The 18,135-nt window shown below is 51.5% G+C and overlaps 2 protein-coding genes across 2 annotated transcripts; both read left to right on the top strand.

Moving 5' to 3' along the window:
* The first annotated feature begins 10,464 nt into the window (after positions 1-10,464).
* LOC108864385 (uncharacterized) lies at positions 10,465-12,398 on the top strand. The gene is made up of 2 exons (XM_018639906.1): positions 10,465-10,595; positions 11,200-12,398. The coding sequence occupies exon 2, from the start codon at positions 11,208-11,210 to the stop codon at positions 12,396-12,398; it is 1,191 nt and encodes a 396-aa protein (XP_018495422.1). The 5' UTR covers positions 10,465-10,595; positions 11,200-11,207.
* A 1,374-nt stretch (positions 12,399-13,772) lies between these two features.
* On the top strand, positions 13,773-16,453 carry LOC100905193 (uncharacterized). Its single transcript, XM_018639937.1, has 9 exons — positions 13,773-14,088; positions 14,198-14,311; positions 14,444-14,542; positions 14,678-14,758; positions 14,839-14,935; positions 15,127-15,289; positions 15,375-15,518; positions 15,608-15,720; positions 15,841-16,453. Exons 2-9 carry the CDS (start codon positions 14,256-14,258, stop codon positions 16,192-16,194), a joined length of 1,107 nt encoding a protein of 368 aa, XP_018495453.1. The 5' UTR covers positions 13,773-14,088; positions 14,198-14,255; the 3' UTR covers positions 16,195-16,453.
* The last annotated feature ends 1,682 nt before the right edge of the window (positions 16,454-18,135 follow it).

Below are 18,135 nucleotides of genomic sequence, written 5' to 3'. Positions count from 1 at the left end.
AAGATCAATCGTGTCTCTTCCCTCTGCCTCGACCAGGGGGGCCGCGACGCCGACGTTGCTCTATCTGGGGAGCCGCAGTAACCCGGATGCTAAGAATCGAAAAACACGGCTCTAAGCCGTTCTCCGCTCTGTTGGCCGAAAATATCGATTTTTTGGCGGAAAATGTATACCAAAACATGGTTGACTCGCTTGAACGGCGAAGCGGACATCCTCCAGATGCTCGCGAAAAGCGGACGGAAGGGAGGTGGAAGACGTGTCCTCTGAAATGGGAAGGTCATCCATCATCGAGGGCGATCGGCTCAGTGTGTCGTCAGAATTTCCTCGCTTAACCCATGTGGTACCATGTCGCAGCTCACATGGAATTCAATCATAATCCTCGCACCGCGCCTTTGAAGCCTCCTCAGTCGTCATTGAGAGTGGGTATCGGAGGATTCGAGATGATTCTCGCTTGGCCAAGGCATTCAAATTTGGCGAACCGAGGAGCAGGTTTTTCAAGGCCGAGCCCAGCTTAACCGATGGTCGGGTCTCGACTCGAGACTCTCGAGTCCTGTGTCGGCGAGTATTCGGTGTTTCTCCCTCCGAATTTCTGCGATTTTCGCGCGCTGGAGCACGCTCGCTTCTGTCGCATCAGTGTCGGTAGCTTCAAGGTCCCGCGGCGGCTCCCAGGGATTCGCGGAAACTTCCTCTTCGGCAGATCCCTCATCTGATGTCTCTTCAATTTCCATTCGATTGGTGGGGTCATTCTCGGAACATCCGATCGAGACGTGATTCATAGGATTCTTCAAGCCGCGAATCGCATGGCGAGAGACTGTGTGCCCGATTTCGACCCTGACCGAACTTGCATACGATTCTCAGTGCCTCACTCGGCATCCGGGAACGCGTAAACTTTGACCGTCGATACCAATCGGTGTATGCCCGTTCGAAAATTCGATCTCTAAGTACTCGATCGGATATATGATTAGATGCGAAGTGCAACGTGAAAGCGAAACATCGGATAATAGCACGCAATTAGTATTCATCAGCATCAGCTGCCGCGAAAGCAACCCGGGGCGGAAAAGATTCAAGGAACTCGTAGTCAGAACGAAAAGAACGTTGTTCCACCGCGACTTTCGTGATCCCGGCCCGTGGAGAGGTCCTCCCGGAACAGCACCCGGAAGAGGCAGAACTCCTTAGAGTTTCATCGAGCATCGTCGAAGAATCACCCCTCGCATGTGAGAGTACGAGGCCGAATTGCATTTCGAAATTCGCGTGCTATTCGATGGTCCGTCATAATCCGGGTGCCTAGAAGCTATCACCCCCCCATGCCATTCCACAAAGTGCGGTCGACCCCGCATTCAGAGCGGAGAAGAGCCCCAACCCCAAAGAATTTGAATCATCCAAGCGATTGACGGGGCGCCCGAGAATGATTGGTGAGGTCGCACTCATTCTTCCCCTCGCTCTCTCCCAATATGTGTTTGAGATCATTTAAAAAGCCAGAAATGTAAGATGATGGCAGTCATTCCGTGGCAGAGTTCATGCTGTGAGCTCGGAACAAAGGTTTTCTGTGGCAGAAATCTTCCGAATCATGGCTTCAACTGAGCGTTCATCCGAGAAAAAGTTCGGTGCAGTGTTGTTCACGTCGCCGTCCGAAAAAAATGCGATTCGACGATACAGCGTCAGGCGAGTTGTACGGTCCGAACTCCGATCAATGTTAAAGACTCTCGAGGAATTGAAGGAACGTCGGGAACCCGAGCTCATCGCCGCAGAGAAGTTCATCAAAGGAGAATTCGAGAGTCCAGTCAACGAGCATCAGAAGCGGAACGTGATCGCTAGGGTGTCCGCGCTGGACGGTCCTGGTGAGACGAACGTCGTGGAAGCGTGTTCCCCGATCGTTTACCCTGCTCCTCTCCCGGGACGCACGAAAATCCTTCACATTGTTCCGGGAGGCCATGTCTCAGCGAGATCCGTGCTGAGCCGATTACAAGACGAACGGATCATCCCCCGCGGATCAGCGTCCATCACCGCGGTTTCGAGTTCGACCTTCTTGGTGTCGACCGAGCACACCGGCCATTTCGGAGTGGAAATCGAAGGAGTACGATGCCTGGCCCATCTCCTGCAGTACGAGCCCAGACACAAGGGTCATCGCGGCTCCTTCGCAGCTGGATATGCGAATTTCCTCTGCGGCTCCGAGAGAGGACCAGTGTACCGAGTTCTCCTTCGAGCGGAATCGGACGGAACACCTGTCGTGGTTAGTCGCTCTTATGCGGCTGACTGTGAGAGTGTGTTCCTGAAGAAGCCCCGGGAGAATCTGCGGGCTCGGTTCACTCGCTCAGGTCAGAGCTGTTGTTGCGAGGACCAAAAGCTCGGTACGACAGTCCTTCGGGCGGAGCACCTTGAAACCTCCGGCCTACTCTTCGCTGACAAGGCCGCGAGGACCAACTTCACGGTGAGCAAGGCTCCTTGCGGCATCTGTGGAGTTGAACTGGCCAAGGAGACGAAGTTCCTCTCGAAGATGGCCACAGCTCCGGCCCGCCAGGTCAGCTCAGAGGACGGAATGCGGAAGTATTTCTCCCAACGCTTCCGCCTGATTTCGAGGTACCACGCAAGCCTCGGACTTAGCCAAACCGCCTGGTTCTCGGTGTCTCCGGAAGAGATCTCCAAGCACATCGCGAGGAGAGTCATCGCTCTCAGCCGGAGACTGGGGAGGAAGATCCGGGTCTTCGATCCCTTCTGTGGCGCCGGAGGCTTCATCGTTCAGGCAGCCGTCATGGACGAGGTCTCGAAAGTCTTCGCCTCTGACATCAACGAGTACGAAGTCAACAGCGCGCGTCGGATGGCGAGACTTTACGGCGTTCCGGAGGAGAAGATATCCTTCAGAGTCAGCAACTTTTTCGACCTGGAGGAGAATCTGTTCAGAAGCCCGATCGACGCGATCATCTGCGGCCCCCCTTGGGGCGGCCCATCTTACTCGAATGGCCTATTTGATCTCGAGAATATGGAGCCGAATTTCATCAAGATCCTGCGGCACTGCGCCAAGTTCACCCCGAACATCGCACTTCTGATGCCGAAAAACATGGCCCTGGATCAGATCCATCAGAGCGCGAGAGTTGCGGGCTTGAGGGGCGGTGTGGAGCTTGAACTCAATTTTTTGGCGGGTCGGGAAAAAACGGCCACCCTCTATTACGGCGACTTGATCAACACTTGTGAATAATTGTTCGCCTCTATCCCATCAGTACCCACAAGGCCGTCCGCCCAAGAATGTCTAGTCAATCGAGCTCCCCGCATAGGTAGGATGGTCGCAGGAGGTAGTTGGATGGATGCATGCATAGATCTATAGGTGTAAATAAATTTTTGAATTTTGCCTCTGTAATCGAAGTATAGTCAATTGGACATTCAATCTTAAGTGCATTGAGGTCCGCCCTTGATAACAAGAGTCTGCGATTGCGCGAATCCCCTCCCGACGCTAGTTCCGGAGAATTTTTTTTGACGCAAGAATTCATCCAGTCAGATAAGCTCTCGGTCAATCGTGACTCGTGATTCGTGATTTGGCGGTCTCGGTTGCTAACAACGACGGGAAGAAATGAAATTGAGAATCTGTTTCTTCGTCTGCTCATTTTCGAATCTCCTGCTAGGTGGTTTTCGACGCTCCATTCATTAATTATATGTTAGCGAAGTAGTAAATCAGTATATCATAAATTTATAATGAAATTATAGCGAGGCGGGGGAAGAGGGGGGGAGGCCACTGCCAGCTTGCTGCATTGACATAGAAAGCTAAGAGAGAGAGAAAAATCATTGAGGGGACGATGTTCCGCCTTTAAGCTGGATGAGATCGAGGGGTTCGGGGAAGATTTACCGTCATCGTCCCTCCATCGTTCTCTCCTCGACATCTCGAAAGGCTTCCAATAGGGCTCCTCTTTTCCGAAACACACGATCTATACGGGTTTGCTCCCCTCTTGAATTCTCTGAATTCAGCCGTCTCCGTGTTTATGGGTTCGCTCGTTTCTTGCTTGCCGATGAGGTCAATCGGCCTCCACGCTAAACATGAGGACCTCATTTGTAAAGGAGAATCGTGGCAGATATAGTGACGGCTGTGATATGATTCGTCTGGACCGACGTTCGTATGGATCTTCTCCTTCGAAAAGTGTGTGATCCTACCATTTATGGGACTGCACTGGGACTCGAGCTTCATTCAAGGAGTTTAGTCGGGACTGGCGGTGTATGTTGTACATTGCGTATTCCTTCCACTCGAAACGGAATGGTTCCGTAATTGAGAGATTGCCTTACGATGAGCAGGAAGGGGAAAATTCGGTGGGCAGCTATGGAGCGGTAAGCTGCCGATAGGGCGGATAGGGGAAGGGATCCTGTAGTGAATCGTGACCTTTTTTACCGAAGTCCGCTTCATGGGGTTGTCCTCCGGAGCTCGGATGAACTCTCTAAGCGGGGACACGGGTTCTGGAGATTGTGCCTGTAGACAATGGCTTGAGTCTTGTGCGATTTGTGGAATATTTAAGGCTCCATGGAATCATTGTAAAGTTTCAAAGGGCGGGGGATCGAGGGAAGGGGTCGAGTACATGAGGGGGACGGGCTTGCTTCTGATATTCTCGGACGACGTCTTCGACATCGATGTTCAATCCAGTCCACTTGAGACGTAACGTTTCCGATAGCAACGAGCTGTTCCGAAATGGGGTTTCCGAATAAAACGTGACCGAAAACCTGGTCTCTAGATGATAAGATTAAACGAAAGGTACGAGGAATCGCGGGGCCCCCTGAGACGAAGTGGGATGCGAGTCTCGAATGTAGAGTCGAAACGCAAACCGTCCAGGAACGCAAAGCGCTCCTCTCTGAATTCCCTCCCGGAAATGCGATTTCGAGTTCTTGACCTGATATCTGATTAGATGAAGTGTCAGGGAGGAGTATCGGATCATAACGCGCAATCAGGAATCATTAGCATCATTTAGCGCGCGAAAGCAGACGAGGAAGGGGAAAGATTCCGGAGGCTCAGGATCTGACCAAAAAAGAAACTATTTTATCGGAAGTTTTGTGGTGCGGGATTGTGAAGAGGTTCGCCTAGGGCAACATCCGGGAGAAAGAGGAACCCAGTGATGTTCGACCAGTACTGAACCGAGAACACCTCTTGCAAGTATGAATACAAGTTCGGAATGCAATTTCGAGATTCGCGAGGCATTCGATTGGGTCCGTCATGATACAGGTTCCCAGAAGCTATAATCCTTCCATGTCATTCCGCAAAATGCGTTCGCCCCCTTATTCAAGCCGAAGAGAGGCCTCAACCCCTAGGGATTCGAATTATCCAAGAAATTCTCGGGGCTTTTGGGAATGATTGCTGAGGTCGGACGCCTTGCTCATTTCTAATCTGTATCTGAGATCACTCAGGATGCCTGAGACGGCAGTCATCCTGTGACACAGTTCGTGCCGTGAGATCGGAGCAAACGTCTTTCGGATCATGGCCTCAGCAGGACGCTCTTCCGAGACAAAGTTTTCCGGAGTGTTGTTCGCATCGCCGAAATTAATGAATGGAAGCGACACGGCCTCGGGCGAGATGTACGATACGATGTCTTGTACGATACGAGCTCCGATCGATTCTTCAAGACTCTCGAGGAGTTGGAGGAACGACGGAATTCTCAGACACAGCTCATTGCCGCTCACAGCATCGAGAATCAGAGATCGAATTTTCCATTCCAGGGGCAGCGAGAGCAGGATCCCCGAACGCACCAAGATCCCACTCATTGTCCTGAGAGCCATGTCGGAACTAGTTCCGTGCTGAGCCATTCAAAGGCGAACGTGTCATCCCCCGCGGATCAGCATCCATCACCGCGGTTTCGAACTCGCCTTTCTTGGTGTCGACCAAGCACACCGGCCATTTCGGAATGGAAATCGAAGGGGTACGATGTCTGGCCCATCTTCTGGAGTGCGAGCCCAGACACCAGGGTCATCGCGTACGGTCCGAGCTCCGATCAATGCTCAAGACTCACGAGGAATTGAAGGAACGTCGGGAATCTGAGCTCATCGCCGCACAGAAGTTCAACAAACAAGAATTCGAGAGTCAAGTCAACGAGCATCAGAAGCGGGACGTGATCGCTAGAGTGTCCGCGCTGGACGGTCCTGGTGAGACGAACGTCGTGGAAGCGTGTTACTGAATCGTTTACCCTGCTCCTCTCCCGGGACGCACGAAAATCCTTCACATTGTTCCGGGAGGCCATGTCTCAGCGAGATCCGTGCTGAGCCGCTTACAGGTGGAACGGATCATCCCCCGCGGATCAGCATCCATCACCGCGGTTTCGAGTTCGACCTTCTTGGTGTCGACCGAGCACACCGGCCATTTCGGAGTGGGAATCGAAGGAGTACGATGCCTGGCCCATCTCCTGCAGTACGAGCCCAGACACCAGGGTCATCGCGGCTCCTTCGCAGCTGGATATGCGAATTTCCTCTGCGGCTCCGAGAGAGGACCAGTGTACCGAGTTCTCCTTCGAGCGGAATCGGACGGAACACCTGTCGTGGTTAGTCGCTCTTATGCAGCTGACTGTGAGAGTGTGTTCCTGAAGAAGCCCCGGGAGAATCTCCGGGCTCGGTCCACTCGCTCAGGTCAGAGCTGTTGTTGCGAGGACCGAGAGCACGTTACGACATCCCTTCGGGTGGAGCATCTTGAAACCTACTCTTCGCTGTCAAGGCCGCGAGGACCAGCTTCACGGTGAGCAAGGGTCGTTGCGGCATCTAAGGAGTCGAACTGGCCAAGGAGACAAAGTCCCTCTCGAAGATGGCCACGGCTCCGGCCCGCCAGGTCAGCTCAGAGGACGGAATGCGGAAGTATTTCTCCCAACGCTTCCGCCTGATTTCGAGGTACCACGCAAGCTTCGGACTGAGCCAAACCACCTGGTTCTCGGTGTCTCCGGATGAGATCTCCAAGCACATCGCTAGGAGAGTCATCGCTCCCAGCCGGAGACTGGGGAGGAAGATCCGGGTCTTCGATCCCTTCTGTGGCGCCGGAGGCTTCCTCGTTCAGGCGGCCGTCATGGACGAGGTCTCGAGAGTCTTCGCCTCTGACATCAACGAGTACGAAGTCAACAGCGCGCGTCGGATGGCGAGACTTTACGGCGTCCCGGAGGGGAATATCTCCTTCAAAGTCAGCAACTTCTTCTGCTTGGTGGAGGATCTATTCGAAAACCCGATTGACGCCATCATCTGACCCGATCGATGCGTCCTCCTTGGGGCGGCCCATCTTACTCGAATGGCCGATTCGACCTCGAGAAGATGGAGCCAAATTTCATCAAGATCCTGCGGCACTGCGCCAAGTTCACCCCGATATCGCACTTCTGATGCCGGAGAGCATGCCCCCCCCCCTATGATCTATCGAATTGCGCGAGTTGCGGGCTTGGCGGGCGTTGTGTGGCTCGAACTCTTGGCGGGTCGCGGGAAAGCGGCGACCCTCTATCACAGCGATCTAGTTCACCCATGTAAATAATTGGTCACATTTCTCCCATCGGTATCCGCAAGGCCATCCGTTCATACAATATGTCTATCGGGATCTACGCATAGGTAGGGAAGATGAATGTATATATACTGATATATATAATATATATATATATATATAATATCACGAAGGAAATGAATGAAATTTCGATCCTGAATCTCCTGCTACTCAAGTTCGGAACCCTTCCAGCATGTATCCCATGTTGATGGCCTCTGCAGTCTTCATCATCCTGACCGGAGGGGGTCGTCTCCAGATGCCCCTTCGACCTGGCAGGTGAAAGTCGGAAGAGTAATCAAGACGGGCGATGGTCCGCCTTCGAGCTGGATGAGATCGGGACCTTCAGCGAAGAGAGAGAGAACCTTCAGCCTCGTCCTCCCTCTATTGTTTTCTGCTCGAAATCTTGGTGGAATTTCGAACTCGCCCATGATCCGCAATCTCTCCGGGCTGCTCTCCTTTCGAAATGCGCGAGATTCAGCAGTCTCTGTGCTCCCAGGCCTTCTCGTTTCTCTTCTGACGATGAGGTCGATCGGAACCGATTAATAATACTCGCTCCCCCGCTGAATATGATGTCAGTATCGATCTTCATTGATTTGTCAGGGTGGATCCTGACAATGGCGATTGAATGACCCGTCAGATCCTCTCGTAATCATCGAAGCAAATCTGGAGAGGTACGAGTAGAGAGTCTCGGGCGTATTCATCAATGGATCTCCTCTCCGGAAAAAGGGCTCATAGGACCGAGGATCGATCCGGGCAGAGCATTTTTCGCCTGTCTCATCTCATTGTGCGATTGCGTTGCTGGAAAAGGTCAATGCATCATCGACGGAGGGGTTGGACGACACTTTTTCAACGTTTGCACCGATTCCTCGAATTACTCCACGATTCCATGTGAGCTTTCGAATTCAGCTCGATCCAACGACGCTCGTTTGGGTTTTGGAGGGAGAACACAGGAATGAGGCCTCTCCGTAGCGGAGACGGTCTTCACGCTTGCCCCTGAGCTGAACGCGACCCAAGTCAGCTGCCCATCCGACGAGCTCTTGAAGAGATCGAGAAATCGAAAGCATACCCTCAGGAGCTATTTGTACGGTTATCGTCCTTCATCCCGTTCCGGCATACTCGATGAGCATATATTGGCCTCGGATTTAGTTTTCCGCCGGATTCCTTGTGCTGCGCGGAGGAAATGCTCCTTAAAGCGGGCGAGGAGTCGAATCCCGCCATTCTCTCGAAGAGAGCTCGCAAGCTGTCACGACTACCAGAGCTCGTGCGTGACTCGGAATCCGATTGGACACGCACTCAGGCCTGAGCGTCTTACTGACGGCAGACAGTTACGGGCTCAGCGCTGACCGGCATCCATGCAGACACATGCTGGCTTCGCTACCGACTCCGACGGCGGAGATTCCGTAACATCACGAGGGGTCCGTCACTCTCATCGGTCCTCCGGTGGCGTACCGAATATCCTGACCGTGTCTGGTGGGCAGTGGACTTCCTGCAGTCGTGATCTCGCGCGTCGCAAATAAAACTCTCTTCGGAGGTGAATGAAAATTATCTTGTATCGAAAGTCCAGATGCAGCTCAAGACCAGTGGTTTAATCTTCGACCTGAGTCTACTTCGTCCACACATGAACCTCTGCTGTGTAATCAAGCGAGATGCGGTCCCGCTTCACTAAGGGAAGTTTTCTCGTCTACGCGGACCATGCTGCGCGGGGCTAGGTGGCAAGTTGAGATTCCTCGAGTCGCTGAAATGCTGACCATCATTACATAGAACGGTAGGCGCGTCAGGAGTCCCCGTCTTGCGATACTCAAATATGCTCGGAAGTCAGCTTAAACGATTCCGAACCCGTGCGGCAATACAGCTGTCGAAATTTCATACGCGCGACGAGAGCTCGGGACTAACTTCCTTCTCGAATGTCGACTCGTGTCCGGATTCCTCAGATCTCGTATTTGGGCCGAGAGTTTGACACCCACGGAATCGAGCCCAATGCCTGCATCGTCGAGTCGGTGAGATCGAGAGCCCTTCATATTCATCCGTTCATCCGGGTCTCAGGTCACTTTTGTTTCTCTGACTCTCTGTATGTAGCGCCGATCCTTGCTTCCTCCACTTGCGTTCACGTCTAATTCAGTCACGAGCTCATAATCGATCATACAGAAGAAGAAGCGGGACAGTTCCGTAGAAGATCGATGAATCAGCCGGAGCAGTCTCTTCACTTTTCCTTTGGTGGAATGTTCCTCCCGCAACTCAGGGAATCCAGGGAACTCCCGCAGCAATGAAAATAGGCGCCTACAGGGGCCCGATCTTCTCTCTACCAGAGTTTACTGAGAGCACAGCAGATTCTCCTCCCTTCGTCGAATCAATGACGTTCGAGCTCGATTGCTCGCGATGTGCAATTCATGGAGAGGTTTGTCCGACTCGTAGGCTGCCAGAGATCTGCCGCGACGCGAAAATGAGGTTCCGCTAGCCTCCGAGAGCGTCGCGCGAGGATTCTACATTCGGTATCGATCCGTTTGAGATCTCCCGATTGAGAGCGGACCGGGCAAACAAGCCGATAGCCAAGGCCGCCACGACCCGAAGGATCTCTCTCGCTGCACTCATGTGGTACCTTTTCACAGCTCACGTCAGACCAGAAAAGAATCTTCTCCGCTCAAATCAGAATCATGAATGCAATAGGTATTTGAGCTCGCTCGGGTATATGGTCGGTCTTTGGCTCCGCAACATCACGAAGTCTTCATCTATGTATTTTGCGCTTTCGGTTGCAGGTTTCCGAGACCGAGGGCGAGTTCCTATCGGGGCTCACGATCATCTCTCCGCTGGCGTACGCGGTCAGTTTCGACGGTTATAAACAGAAATCGTTCGGTCGCCGTGCATCAACGCCTTGCTAATCTTTAAGCAAGATCATGGCTCTCCACTGATGAATCAGAGCTACGATTATTCAACTTTTCTACGCAGTTCATGCTTGTTTGTTTTAGAAGGCGCGTGTGCATGCTCGGAGATGTCGTGAATGTGAGACTCTCCCTCTTTTATACGGAAGCTTCAACAGCTGTTTTCGGCATCGTGAATGGAGACTGCGCTGACATATGAGCAAGCATCGAAGATTCGCACTGAACTGGACCGTCGCACTACACGAATAGCGACCGTGGTGAGTGAGAACACAAGAAAATGCTGGATATCAGAACGCGCTCGTGAAAGGAAGCCGATCATACGCTGAACAGCTAAGCGGGGGTTCACGAATATATGTGTACGGCGTACCCGAGAGATTTCTGTCAGAGCTTCCGACATCCTCCTTGTCGTTTTCCGGGGGCGCGAAATGCATCAGGATCTAAGCTCGGGCGGAAGACTTGAGGGATCGATGAGCGACGCGCTGTGCTCTCCATCGATTGTGTCGCCCCGCCGTTTCTGAATTGTGAGAGACATCTTCATCATCCTCTCGCATAGACTGAGAATTAGAAATCGTTTTTTCTCCGACGACCTATACAACAAAGTTCAGAAGCCTCTAAACCTTGTACGACCGGTTTCGCCGGGAGGATATTTTGAGCTGAAAGACGAAAACTGCTCTTGATCGAGGTCAATCGCAGCGATTGCCCCGGGAGCATTCTTGCTTGATCGCCTTAGAAATCTCCCAAGTGTCGTTAGTACCATCCATGGTCGAGCAAAGTTGTGAGGATGTGGTGACGCTTCGCATCAACCTAATGATATCGATTATGAATAGGCCCTCAACGATAACATCTTTTTCTTTTTTGCAGAGTGAATCATGATCATAAAGGGGAACTGTCATAATCAGCTGAGTTCAGGATACGGGGTATATTACCTGGGACTCAAGGTATCGGAACAATCCGTTTTGGATTCCATGCGTTTGCTCTTCGAAAAAATCAAAAAAGGCCTGTGGTCCGACGAGAAACAGTACCCCGAAGTTCATCGTACCAAGTTTAACCAGCGTTTCAAGCATATAAACCTATGGTCTGCCAGCGTCGAAAACTCCGAGGTTGGAGATCTCGGGGAAACATTCGAGAGATTCACCAAAGAGGAGGCTGACAGTTTGGATGCCATTGAAGTGAAGTTCACGAGGCTGAAGTGCAAAGTCATCGGAGAAAGAATCTACGTTGGGTTGCAACTGCATTTCGATAGCCAAGAAGTCCTGCTGCAACTTCAGGATATGGTCATCTCTCGTTTTCGGAGGTTCCAAAACTTCGAGTTCGCCAAACCTTATGATCTCCATTGCTCTCTTCTGTACGTTAACACGAAGTTCCCTCTGGAGAAAGTCGAAAGAGTCGTCAATGAGTATTCGAACGAGGTTAAGAATTTCCGAGCGACTTTAAAACCATTTATATTGAGTCACAGACGGGAAATCCTCTATGAATACCCGGAATCGCTCCCAACGTATTTCGAATCGGGGGATAAAGCGCCAGAATGGGTTTCTAGAAGTCTCTGTCTCATGGATTTCCCTGAAGGCAACGATGATGAAACCATTGAGATTCTGCGCTCAATCGCCCGTATGAGCGGTTATCATGAGTTCGCAGATTATATGATCGAACAATGCGCATGGGAAAGTAAATACTACGAGAAGAAGAGAATCGTTGCCAGATTCTCTTCCGTGAGACTGCGGGATGATTTTCAACGTTACTTCATGAGATACTTGGCGAGCGTGAACTGGGAGCTTTTCGGCGCCGATGTCAATCCTAGGTACAGTGCAGACGCGAAGGTTGGCGTTTATAAAGCGTTGTCGCGTGAGAAAGACAGTTTACATTTCTATGCTGAACAACTTTGCTGCAAGGGGCTACCGAAGTACCGATCGAAAGTTGATGTGGTCACTCTGGACCTCTATCTACAGCAATTGAACAAGCCCTACAAGAAACACTACTTCGACTCTCAGAGTGAATTGGATGACTTGATCGAAGTACTGAAGAAAGAAATCGGAATCGAGTTCTTATCGTCCGTTTGCTGAGAGTAGTCAAGCCGTTGTACGGGATTCCGGCCCGCTCAGGCCTGATACCGAAACATTGGCTCACGATACACGAGCGGGAAACGCCTCGGAAACTTCGACTACTCTGATCGAGGACAGGTTCATACACGGAGGAGAGGTGCTCCTCGAATCGACCTCATTTGGAATTTTTAAGGGATGAATCTGACCTATTTATTAATAAAATAATATATCGAACCCATGAGTCGGGTCTTCATCACGCCTCGCATTTGAGATCCGGTCACTCCTTCTCCCGAGTGATCTTTCGAGACTGCTCCACGAGCCGCGTCAAGCGGTTGCGCCTCCGGAAGCGGGGCGATCAACGCCGGGACCTGGATCTGAGTTCCGATGCATCCTGAATTACGATCGCCGTGGGACAGGAATTTTCAACAGTGATGCGGAACGGTGCGGAAAATTGCAGCGGCGAGGCCCTTTCTCTTCTACCGGTATCGCACATCTAGCGTATCCTGACAGAGTGCGTGTGTGAGCTGAATCGGGAAAAAATTGTCGATTGGGAAGTTGGATTCTATCGAGATCCACAAATTGGATTCCTGATCGTAGTTGGAATTATGTGTATTCCTAAGGCGATGCCAGTCCAAGCCGGTGATCTGTAACGCATCGAGACCGAGACCCTGAGAGTGGAAGAAAGATGAGCACCCCCTGCGAGGAACTGTAGATGGACTGGCACCCCGGGAGTCACCTTCGAGCCAAGCCGATGGTGGTCGAAGCTCCAGACCTGATTTTTCGAAAAACGAGATCGAGATCTGCGCGAGGATATACTTTCAACTTCCAGGGTTGTTGATTCTCGCACTGATCGAATCTTTGGTTTTTCTCCGGATGTGCCCCCGCCTCAAAACGATCCTTCCCATCGAACCCAATTCACCGAGAACTGAACAAGAAATGGGATGAAGACTCGGGAATTCCATCGGTCAAGCTGCCGTGAATTCACCACACCTGGTCCCGAATCTCCCGAGCTCTCGTCTCGGGGGTCGACGACCAAGGCCCGATCCTTGTGTTTGACCGTCGATACCTTCCGCACCAAGGACGCGTAGACTTCAAACAGGTCGAAGGGACAAAATATCTCTGAGCTATCCCGAGTAACTTCTCGTCAACGAGTGAGGCAACCTGGAGCGGGGCCAGCTGTGGACGAGCTTCCTAAGCCGAGGGAAATTCTAGCGAAGATGATTGTATAGTGGTGAATGCGAGCGGGCTCCAGTCTGATTGCTGGTAATGGCGAGCTCCCAGACGTTCCTTTGCCGGCCTGTCGGGAAAACCGAAATTATTGGTAGGTGCTGTGACGACGAGAAAAGAGCTCAGTCAGTAAGACCTGAACGAAGGGCCCGATGCCCGCAATGCAGCAGACAAAGATCAGCGGAACCATCGCGCCTGTGTAGACGAGCCACTCAGAAATCAGAAAATCGAAGATCGTTTGCCCGCACTGGAGTTATTCACCGCGCTCTGTTGAAGGGCATTGAATCTTCTGCCCTCTTCTGCACAGCGCCTGAATACCGCCAAGCTAACTCCATTGTCGGCTTGCGCTCGCGAAATGTGAATATTTTCTTCAGGCCGAGGGTTTGGAACTTGGGACTTCTTGCCTCAAGTCGTTAGGAGTTAGGAGCTCTGTCTGGGAGTGGATCCGCAACAAGGCCGATCTTTCGCGAAGATTTTCTGCGCGGTATGCATATGACGTCTCAAATTTTCTTCGATCGAGATCAAATCCACCCCACCGTCAAGGAGCGGAGTCCCGTGCTCGGCAACGATGGACAGCATACATAAATTTTCAGAGAGTTGGAGTGCGTCGGGACCTCTCGCGATCAGCTGCTATCCATTGCGGAAATCACTATGCCGAGACAATCGCCGTTCTTCACCTTCGTGCGTTGTTATCGAGACGGAGAAAAGTACGTTGTGTCATCTGGAGGAGGCTGCTGTCTCCACGAACACTCTTCGAGAGAGATTGGAAGATCTGCAGAGACCGACCCCGGTCCACCCTCTCTAATGAGACCTAAGATTCAATACCTACATATTTCCAGACGCAAGGGGCGTCATCTGAGCTTGGATGAAGCCAGAATCGAGGCCGATCCCATATGGTTGAGATTCTCACCATCTGAGAAAGAGCGCTTCGTCGAGATGTGAGTACTGGTTTCCCGGGAGTATGGACCTCCGATGGCTGCAATGATTCCGGGGAAGAAGCCAATGATCTTCGTCGTCGATTCGTCTCGTGGAGAGTGACCCTACGAGTAAGCTCCTCAACTTATTTTCCGCAGGGCTGAAGCAAAGTCGCGTTGTCAACCGCAACGACCCCCTCGGGTGTTCCAACGACCAGGCGGTAACACCACAATGTCACCGTGAGTGATCTCCTTGATAAGTAGTAATAGATTCGGGAAGAAAAACTCCGATAGGAACCATAGATTTTTTTCGGCTGCAGATTCCGTCAAAAAATGCGCGGCTTCATAGAGAGAGTGTTCCCGACCGAGGCGGACGTCAAGACCCATTTCTTCCACTCTCTTTCTTTCCACCGAGAGGTTTGAGCGTTCCCCTATTGGATATTCTCACAAGGATTCACCTTCGCCTATTTAAATTTATTTGTCGCCTAGAAGTGACGACCATGCAATCGTAATGCATAGGCCCCGTCTAAATGAAGAATTTCGTTCAACCTCGGTTCGCACCGCGAGCCTTTTGAGAGTTACTAACGCGATGAATTCTCTTCCGACAGTCGACCACGAGGCTTCCGAGCGAGATATCGATTGTGCGTTTCAGCCTGGATCGCGGCGCCGAACATTTCCTCCATTTTTTGTTCAACCCAGAGGTCCGATTTGAGCGATTCTCGCTCGTCAAGGAAAAAATGAAAAAACAGATAACGGTTGTTCCCATAGAAGGTAAGCTATCCGAGCTCTCAATTGCCCCTGGGAAGCTCCCGGACCCCTTCGCTAGCGACTGCTGAACCACAGTCCCCTTACCTAGGCACTCCGGGTTCCGATGACAATCTCCGAGAGGTCCTGAAAGCGATCCACGATTTCTGTGGGGGTCACTTCTACGTGCATTCAAACGAGATCGAAGCCGCCATCAAATGCTTCTGCGACCTCCGGAAACTCAGCCCAGGCAGTCGTAAGTCCGAGAGAATTCTCGAGGGTTCCGCTCATTGGGGAACATTTGGATCTACAATCGGACTGCTGAAATCGGTGCTGTATTTTAAGGAGATTTGGTTCCTCTCGACGGAGAAGAGTTGATCCAGATGTTGTGGGAACGCTCCACAGACCGTCGAAACGCCAAAATTTCTCAAGTCAGGGACGCTTGTTCAGGCAGAGCGGTGAGTCGGATGCTCTTTCTCCGCGACGGGGTCCGCGAGAGATGAGCAGAATGGTTGGTCATTGCTGTAAAGCACTGAAGTCTCGAGATGCCCACTAACCAAGAAGCTCTTCCTGACTAGGGACTTGACTTTCTTGCGTGCGAATATCACAAAGCCACCAAGACAGAAGGAGTCTGCACTTTGTGGAAGGCATACCGGCTACCGTATGGCTGCTCTCAGATTCTAGCTGAACCATACGATATCGATGTGGCTGAAGGTTATCATCAGGCGCGGGAAAACTGGGCGCCCAGGGGATCTTACTATGAAGGAACAGGGAATCAGGAACCATGGAAATTTGTGGAAGCAACTTCGGACTGGGAATCTCGCCCTTCCTCCTCAGGACTACGAATGAACGGAAGAACAGCGCACGAGGAGATTCCTCTCATAGACGAAAAGTTAGAAAAACTCAAGCTCGACAAAAACAATGATGAATGATCAATGTGCACGACCTTACGCCCTTGAGCGGCGAGTGCTCGAGATCTAGCTCAGTTTCGTTGTAAATAAGTATTCCCTCGGTTGGCTCAAGTTTAATGTTGTGATCGTTGGATGTGATTGTACCACGCTGTGTATACCGAGCGTTATATAGAGTTTCGGTTCGAAACAATTTTTCGTCATGGAACAGGCGTGGATGCCATTTCCCCAACTGTGCAATATTTTCCCAATAAACGGAATGAGTGCTGGACGTGAGAGACCACGCTGCGATTCGCTCTCGAATGAGGGAAATTTCGGGAAAGTTGAGCGGAGGCGTCGTAAAGATTCATCATAGCTTCGGAGTTATATAAATCACGATCTTCCCTCGTTCGCTGTAAAGGACGATTCTCAGTCAGTTCCGCCATCATCCGGTACGTAGATGAATGAGCTCTCATCACGCACAAATCCCCTCACGTCATGATCTCTACATTCGAAAGGCTCGTCATGGCTGTCTGACGACCCAATGAGTCATTCCATATTCCCTTCCAGAGACGTCCAGAGAGTAGAGATTTCTCCCGTACAAAAGATGAGTCATCAATGATACCAGACTTTCCGAAGTCCTATCGGGCAAACACGATGCACGGAATCACAGAGCCGGCGCGGCGGTTCCTTGTTTTTGCTCAAAAAGTGATGGGATTGTTCTCAGCCCAGTGTGGGATGAGTCTGTATGCCTACGAGGCGATTCGGCTCATGTGATCAAGCCGCGAAAAGCTGACTTCCATCTATCGCCGTAGCTTAGAATACAGCCATACCCATGATACCCTCTAGCACTTGAACTTTGCTTCGAATCAGGGAAATTTTCATCGACCGCGGGGAACTCGAAAGCTAAACAAGGAAAAACACATTTAGCCGAACGATAACTTGAAATCATTGAGCCTCATCTCCGGCCCCTCCTGTCATCTTCGTCCAGGCTCCAAGGTCGAACATATGGAGATTTTATTATCTGAGTGACTCATGAACCGACCGAGCCGTGCCAAAAGAGTTGGACATGTCTGAAGTCTCCTCTGTTTACGCAAGTCGAGAGGAACGCTCGCAGAATCGCCTCGTTCTCCTTCCCTGAGGTCGGCGTGCTCTGCAGGAAGCCGTCTCATTGTTCACAATGTCGCTCCCATCAACAAATGGCTGGCCGGGAGGAGGGCGGAACCGCGCCGTAATCTGTAATCCTAGGATTGATGACGAAATCGTCCAATGATTCACGTAGATGTTCGGGTACGATATTGTCCGCCACTCAAAGCGATCATACGCGGGATCTAAAAGCGATGTGGATCTGACGAAGCCCACAATTAGTGCTTCTTGGACATGAGAGCGATGCTCCGGGAGAATAATGAGTGAATCAGCGTTCCGACATTCGCTCTCGGGTTTTATTTCGCGGAATATTTCGCGAGTGAGAAATGTTCGAAAGTCGAGTCGGAATGGGTTCCTGACAAGATTGTTTTCTAAGTGTAGAATCTATCCTCGGGTCGAAAGTTGAGGGCTCGAGGTCCCTTCAGCTATCTCTGAGTGAGAGGAATCATTTCAGATGCTCGGAGTATACGCGCTCCCTGTATGCCACAGAACTCTAGATCCTTCGAGCTCGATCCAACAAAGGTCAGTCGATCCCAGATACGGAATCGCTCCACTTCACGAATCCGTTGGTCTGAGTCCCTCGGATCCGGGAAAGATTGTTTCCGACGGGGATCACCTCACGAATTTCTCCTTATGGATATGGTCTATTCACAAACAGTGTGATCATTCGGAACCCTCCTCCCGCGCATAGCGACCCCTTTTAACAATGGGAGGAACAATATTGTAGGGGGAAAAGGTGTGTCTGTCATTCGGAGTTGGCTACCAGCTGAGTCGAGTGGCGGAATCCGGAAGGGAGGGTAGCTCGACAGCTTGACAAAATCGTCTGGCTCTGACTGGATC

Source organism: Galendromus occidentalis, unplaced genomic scaffold (genome assembly GCF_000255335.2).
Source record: "Galendromus occidentalis unplaced genomic scaffold, Mocc_1.1 scf7180000077464, whole genome shotgun sequence".
Lineage (NCBI taxonomy): Eukaryota > Metazoa > Arthropoda > Arachnida > Mesostigmata > Phytoseiidae > Galendromus > Galendromus occidentalis.
Note: the sequence above shows the minus strand (reverse complement) of the source record. Positions and strands in the feature narration are given on the sequence as shown.

Bases quoted from the DNA above. Each gene is read 5' to 3' on its own strand.
- LOC100905193 (XM_018639937.1), top strand. From the start codon at position 14,256: ATGCCGAGACAATCGCCGTTCTTCACCTTCGTGCGTTGTTATCGAGAC. The intron at 14,936-15,126 runs GTTTGAGCGTTC...CTCTTCCGACAG, and splicing joins CTCTTTCTTTCCACCGAGAG to TCGACCACGAGGCTTCCGAG. The intron at 15,290-15,374 runs GTAAGCTATCCG...CCCCTTACCTAG, and splicing joins AACGGTTGTTCCCATAGAAG to GCACTCCGGGTTCCGATGAC.
- LOC108864385 (XM_018639906.1), top strand. From the start codon at position 11,208: ATGATCATAAAGGGGAACTGTCATAATCAGCTGAGTTCAGGATACGGG.